The 6,743-nt window shown below is 36.1% G+C and overlaps 1 protein-coding gene across 2 annotated transcripts in view; it reads left to right on the plus strand.

Moving 5' to 3' along the window:
• LOC140328767 (cytochrome P450 3A9-like) overlaps positions 1-4,763 on the plus strand; it is a 45,686-nt gene extending 40,923 nt beyond the window's left edge. Inside the window, exons 9-13 of one of the 2 annotated variants that reach the window (XM_072408590.1) lie at positions 1,240-1,315; positions 2,076-2,236; positions 3,091-3,317; positions 4,168-4,330; positions 4,539-4,763. In XM_072408590.1, coding sequence (XP_072264691.1) covers positions 1,240-1,315; positions 2,076-2,236; positions 3,091-3,317; positions 4,168-4,330; positions 4,539-4,673 — 762 coding nt within the window. In that variant the 3' untranslated portion in view covers positions 4,674-4,763. The remainder of the gene's footprint in view (positions 1-1,239; positions 1,316-2,075; positions 2,237-3,090; positions 3,318-4,167; positions 4,331-4,538) is intronic. The other variant, XM_072408589.1, reaches the window with a different exon arrangement.
• Positions 4,764-6,743: the final 1,980 nt, after the last annotated feature.

Raw genomic sequence — 6,743 nt, forward strand, 5'->3', positions numbered from 1 at the left:
CAAACTCTGGCCCGGAGCCAAAACTGGCCTGCAGCATCCTTTTTTATTGGCCCCCAAAGGAATCCTAAATATGAATTGCAGCTGCCCTCCGCTACATTGAAATAGCGCTGCTACTACAATTCCCGTAAATACTCGCGTCTGTAGACCAGCAGACTCTCTGCCTATGCGTGGCCCCGCATTGGACTGTTTTATTGATCTAAGTAATGCCAGGAATTGTAGTAGTGCGTTCTGTTATCCAAGTGTATGACGCTGTGGGCGCTGCACAATTTCCATATTAAATCACGAACACAATGCCCCAGCTCCGTACCCAAGCTGCTCAACTGCTCTCTATGTTCAGCAGCACATATCTGTGGGAACAACTACCGGGTATAACAAAACATTGCACAGGAGTCGTCTTACTGATGAACACGTTCACTCAATCCTGAGAATTTCCTCAGCTCAGAGCCTAACCCCAAACATTGATGAACTAGCTTTCAAGAAGAGATGACAGGTATCTGGCTTGGACCTTGAATAAATATTTTCTTTATGTACTTTCCCTTGCTACTCCAAGGCATTGACTTGAATGGTTGGTTGGATTTTGATAGAAGAAAATTGGTATTATTGTTAGCCTATGCAAAAAGGTTACCATTGAAATTTAACTCTCTATTTAATGTACAGTGCTGTGTAATATGTTGGCGCTATATAAATCCTGTTTAATATTATTAATAATAATAATAATAGAGAAAGAGGCAAAATACATTTTCCTAAATACAATTTAAAAAAATCTTATGCCTCTTTCTCAATTATAGGCTTGTTCCAGATTAAATGTTAAACAAAATCTCTTTGTTTCCATATAAAAAGGTTTTATATCTAATGAGAAGGAAAAACTTTCTCAATTTTTTTCAATACATTTAAAGGTTGGCTAGCAACTTTGTCTAAGTTTTGAATTTTGGCCCACTGTGTATTTGAGTTTGACACCCCTGGTATAGACAGTGGTGGTGGAAGAGTTCTTTTTCCCTTGGTTTGATTTAAAATAAGAACAACAACATGTGAAGTTTTAAAGCTTCCCCAAAACATGTTACCTAAATGATTTTTGTACTTTTAATGTTGCCCCCAAAACAGCATGTTCCTTGTCTAACATACATTGATTTATTTTACCAGTGATTCATGTGAAAAAAAGTTTGACTCCCAAAGAATTTGGTTTTAATTTAGTTAATTTTAAATCTTATGAGGTATTTCATGTTATATTTTTATTAACAGGGACGTGTGGACTTCCTACAGCTAATGCTGGATTGCAGAACAGAAGACGTCAGTGGTCTGAACAAAGAACAAAAAGGTAAATTGACTTCCATCAATATGGTTTGTTTCAATTTACATGAATATTTATATTATACCAAGAAATCTGGACCATTCCACCTTCCACAATAGAAGCAGTGGTTGTAGGCTTAGCAAACCTGAAATAGATTGGCTCAGGATTGAAAACATTTGTCAAATAATACCAAATGATTTTAGGAAATACATTTAAAGCTTGCTGGATCACACAAGTCCTCCCATTATAGTCTATCTTTTCCAGTCCTCAAGCTCATTGAAGGCCTTTCTAAAGGCTGCTTGCAGCTTGTTTAAAGTGACAGTCAGTACTAATATTACGATCTGTGTTTAATATTACCAAACCGGAGCAGAAGGGTATGTTAAAGGCTGTCTGAAGTTTGCTAAGTGTCATGCACACATTTGCATTTACTGGAAAGTGTTCCTGGGCATATGATGTACAGTCTGTTCCCACAAATGTAGGCATTAAGGCCAAGACAATCGTGTTTTCTTTAGATTGGTCATATCAGTGACACCTAAAAACCAAGAAAATATGGCACCAGAGGAGAGTCCCAATAACAGTTTGCAGGAATAATTTACTTTACAGAAATCTTGATAAATGCTTTGTAAAACCTTGCTATTAGTAGTAGTTAAATGTGAACATGTTAGATCTGTAACACTGTCCGTAAAGCCCAAAGAGCCCCGTATTTAATATATAATACTTGCTGTGATTTGAGCGCAGATTAATATGGCTTTGACCACACTAATAACTTGTGAATCTATCTTTACAGCACTAACAGATTCTGAAATAATGGCTCAATCCATTGTATTTATATTTGCTGGATATGAGACTACTAGTTCCACACTGAGCTTTCTTTTTTATAACCTGGCAACACACCCTGATGTACAGCAGAAACTGCAGGAAGAAATTGACTCATATCTGCCCGACAAGGTAAGAATCTCCTTGGAGTTGTAGTTTAATTTTGTAACTCAAACAATAGGAAAAAAAAAACAACAGCCAATAAATAAAAAAGCTGTCAAAAGCTGATGACAATGGTTAAGCTGCTTATATTGAATTTACATGTAAATTACCAGTCAGGCAGTGTAATTCCCCATCAGTTTTCTGATGGGTAGATTTCTGATTACAATGTGTCATGAATGTCTGTACTTTAACAATAAAAAAGAGAAATACTTGGGAATGATAAGCTATTCATCCAGAAAAATCACCAAATTACAGACATTAGACATTATATTGGACCTGTATGAAATAAAATATGAGATATGGCATTGTTTATCTATTTTAAAAGAGAAGCTTCTGGAACTGTCATTTTTATAATGGCCTCACTTGCTGCAAAATATACATAGGGTGACAGTAGTAACTTTTGAGACTTTGCAGTCCATATGTCTGTTCTGTCATTAATTAGATAGTGAAGCCATGATTAGTATAACGGCCTGAAGCCTGGATCTTCAAAAATGTGTTTTTCTTTTTCACAACAGTTGTACATAAACCTCTACTGTATGGGTTAGCTTATTCAATTTAATATAGAGCAGACCTTTCCTCAGTAATCTGTTAGCTTCAGTGTCTGATGGGATCTGCAGCTAAAATTTGTTGAATTTCTTGATCCTGTTTTGGTAAAAGATAAAAAAAAATATCAAACCAGCATTTGATGATCATGAAAATATGGCAATTGTTTATGATGCATAGTTCTTTAGTCACGTAAATATAACCAAAGTGTTAGAATTTAAATATATAGTAAGGGTTCTTATTTAAATTGTCTAACTGTACTCCATCTGTCACCCTCTCAGGCAATGTCCACATTTGACATTCTGATGCAAATGGAATATTTGGATATGGTGATTCAGGAGACTCTCCGCATGTTCCCTCCTGGAGGAAGAGTGGAAAGGGTATCAAAGCAAACTGTTGAAATTAATGGTGTTACCATACCTAAAGGAATGGTCTGTTTGATCCCGGCATATGTACTGCATAATAATCCAGAGTACTGGCCAGAGCCTGAGGAGTTCCGGCCTGAAAGGTATTGTTCTTAGGGATATTTATGAAAAGTATTTCTTTTCTAAATGGAATCTTGCAGTCTAATTTCCCTCCTTCAAAATTAAATTGGATACTGACTAAATCATTACCTAGAAGATTGGGAATTTTTGCAATAGCCATTATATATCATGACCAAATAAAATATCAGAATAATTTATAATATATAATCCTATAATCTGATACCTCTAGGTATCACAAAGACTCATATGGTTCTTCCTTTGGATCATTCTACAGAAGTTAGGTTTCAGCACAAGGTCACCAATGTTAGAAAACTGCAACTCAGTGTCAGGGAAAATGGTGAATGACTGGGCTTCACCTAAAAGGGTGCACTTGCCAAGTAGCAAATGTCTTGATATTCTCCACCATTACCAACATTTTAAACATTTATCTAATATGAACTGACTATAAAAAAAACAATTGAGATCCTGGGTTTTTTTTTGGGTGGGGTTGGGGGGGGGGGGTTAAGATTAAGCAAGAGATAGTAAATAGTTAAGGTGCCAGGAAAGGGATTAAGGTACCAAGTAGGGAGGGTGGTATAAGTGTAAGAAGTGTAGACACTAGGAAAAAAGGGGGATTACAATCTGATAGGGTAGTCAAATTATTTTTTTTAGAACACTGGACTGCACCCCTAATTACTTTGTAAATACAGAATTGTGGAGGGGCAAAGTGGGTTTGGTTAGTTTAAGGAGAAGGGAAGAAAGAAACATGATTATTAAAGAAATTTAATAAAGTAAACCTGAGAGGAGACATACTATATGCAACATGTTTTATTATCCTTTTCCTGGGTTGTATTAAATGTTCCCTGTATTTGAGTGTATTCTGTTTTTCTACAGGTTTAGCAAGGAGAACAGAGAAAGTCATACTCCATACACTTTCCTGCCCTTTGGAGATGGACCCAGAAACTGCATTGGTATGAGGTTTGCTATGCTAAGCATGAAAGTAGCAACGGCTGCCATCCTCCAGCACTTCACCTGTCGACCCTGTGCAGACACTCTGGTAAGCTACATCTTTACACTTGCTATAAAGTTAACACCATTCATCTGACTGATGATTTACATATCAATATGACAGGAGAGGTAGTATTATCATCCATTTTGGTTCTCTTCAACACAAAAGGAGCTATAATTCTTCTGAAATTATTGCAAAACAAACAAAAAAAATTGAGATGAACTTTACTTTTGACAAATTCATATATTCTGTTTAGGCGGAACTAAATTCCAGAAAAAATTGTGACCAGGGGCATAACGGGATGTGCCCAAGAGTCCTGGCATTCTATGCCGCACTGTGCATACACAGCTCAGCAATTTATTTCAGAAGAAGGCAGAGATCAGGCAGGTAGGTATGTTTTAGTGCAGAAGGGTCTTCACCTGTCCAAATATGCAATAAAACCCTGCCTGATCACACATTTTCTATAGCCAAAATCTTTGTTAGCCAAAAGTTTTGTATAGAGTGGGGAAGGATTCAAACTTGTGTTAGGTTTTATAGCAACTAGTAGATCATTGGTGAAATGTCATTACTTCTTGTCTATTAAAAGAACAGGACAGGAAGTGAAGAAAATCTTTCTAACACTAATAAAGTGTATCTAAACCTAATAACAAATATGTCATTCATTGCAGCTTACCAGTCCTTGGAGCCGTGTTTCTCATCCTTTTTTTTTTTTACATATGGGAACCCCTTGAACTAATGTTCAGGTTTTCAGGAACCCTGGTATAATTACTATATATGCAACTTACAGTACATTAGTGTGGTGGTCAGTAGGAAGAATGTCTCTTATGTTGCTGGTCATTGGGAAGAATGTCACCCTTACCGATAGCCAAAAAAATCATTGGTGTCAGTTAAACTGAGAGTCATTTTTTTTTCCTAATTGGCATTTAGCAGTCCTGTCAATGACACACCTTATGTCCTAGAGTGACAACGCTAACTCACCTATGGCTATGGTAGGGACATTTGAGAGTCCCTTTAAGAGACAGCTGGTGACATGACTATGGACTTTGTACAGCACTGCGTAATATGTTAGTGCTATATAAATACTGTGTAATAATAATATTCATAACTCATTGATGGAGAAGCAGTGCTTTCACCCTAGCACAGAAAGTGTGTTAGGGCTATAGAAGACTACCTAGATCCTCTTCTCAATAGTAAAGCGGGGAGTTGTTCTTCATAGAAGTGAACTACAGAACACTGTTCTTAAAGAAGCAGTACTTATTTTACAGCAGCCATACTGTCCCACTCACTGCTGCCCTCAATCATTCTCTTTGGGTGGCTTCATGTAGTGTGTCACCTGAGGGAAACTCCATTTTTTTAAAGAAAAAAAAAGCCCTTGTAGGCAAACTATGTACTGTGCATAATTTTCGTAATCTTTAATGAAACTAAAATGTCATATTTTGCAGCTTACCAGTCTTCACGTGTGGTGAATACATTAGAAATATTTATTTAAAACTGGTTTTGCTGCAAATATCATACTTTCTGTGTTAGATTGACACCATATGAATGGGGTGAATAATACTAGGGAGACTAGAGAGACTAAGACTAGACTGCTATTTAAATTTGAACTCCAAAGACATCTTCTTCTATTCATCCCTTATTACATGGGAAATAGGGAAAAAAGTAGAGGATACCTTGGAAGAAAGATAACATTTGTTTTAGCTTTGAAATTCACCTTGCACAAAGTGAAAATGACTTTGCATTTATAGCTAAATTAACAACAAAATGCAGTACGGTATGTTGTTTATCATGCTGATTTTTAAATGAAAGGGTCTGACTTCATTATAACTATTTGGTAAGATCAGTGTTTTTATCAGGAAATCTGCAATGTGCTCATCACTTTAGATTTGGATGTAGCTTAAAGCCCCGTACTGATGTCTGATGGATGTCAGAGGATTGTTGCTGGAAATGAGCTTTCATGATCGTTTATAGCGACAGATGAATGAAAGAGCACTGTACACACAGCACCATCCAATACAAATAAATAATATTTGATAATATTTTTTTTGAATATTCTTATGAAGACAAAAGTTGATTAATTTTTTTTCTTCTATATAATATAGTGTAGGCTTATATGCACTTGTCAATGATGTATGATAGTTGATAATTGTCAAGAGTATTGTCTTGTATGTATATTCTTATAGTCTTTTATTAACTTTTGTCATTATATAAGCCCTCTATGTAATACTATATGGGCAGTAATAGGTACTCATTATATAGGCTAGACTCCATCAGCCAATACAGATCAGGGTAAAGAGTCCCTATCTACAACATAAATAGCCAGTGCTGCCAGGATTCTGGAAGACTCAGAGCTGATGAAATCTTCATGTAACAGTGCTTTGTGTCTGCAAGTGTGACATATTGTTAAACATTATGGCTGTGATAAACACAGATTATGCTAGGTAATCAAATATGAAATATTTTT

The sequence above is a fragment of the Pyxicephalus adspersus genome, chromosome 4 (assembly GCF_032062135.1).
Source record: "Pyxicephalus adspersus chromosome 4, UCB_Pads_2.0, whole genome shotgun sequence".
Taxonomy (NCBI): Eukaryota; Metazoa; Chordata; class Amphibia; order Anura; family Pyxicephalidae; genus Pyxicephalus; species Pyxicephalus adspersus.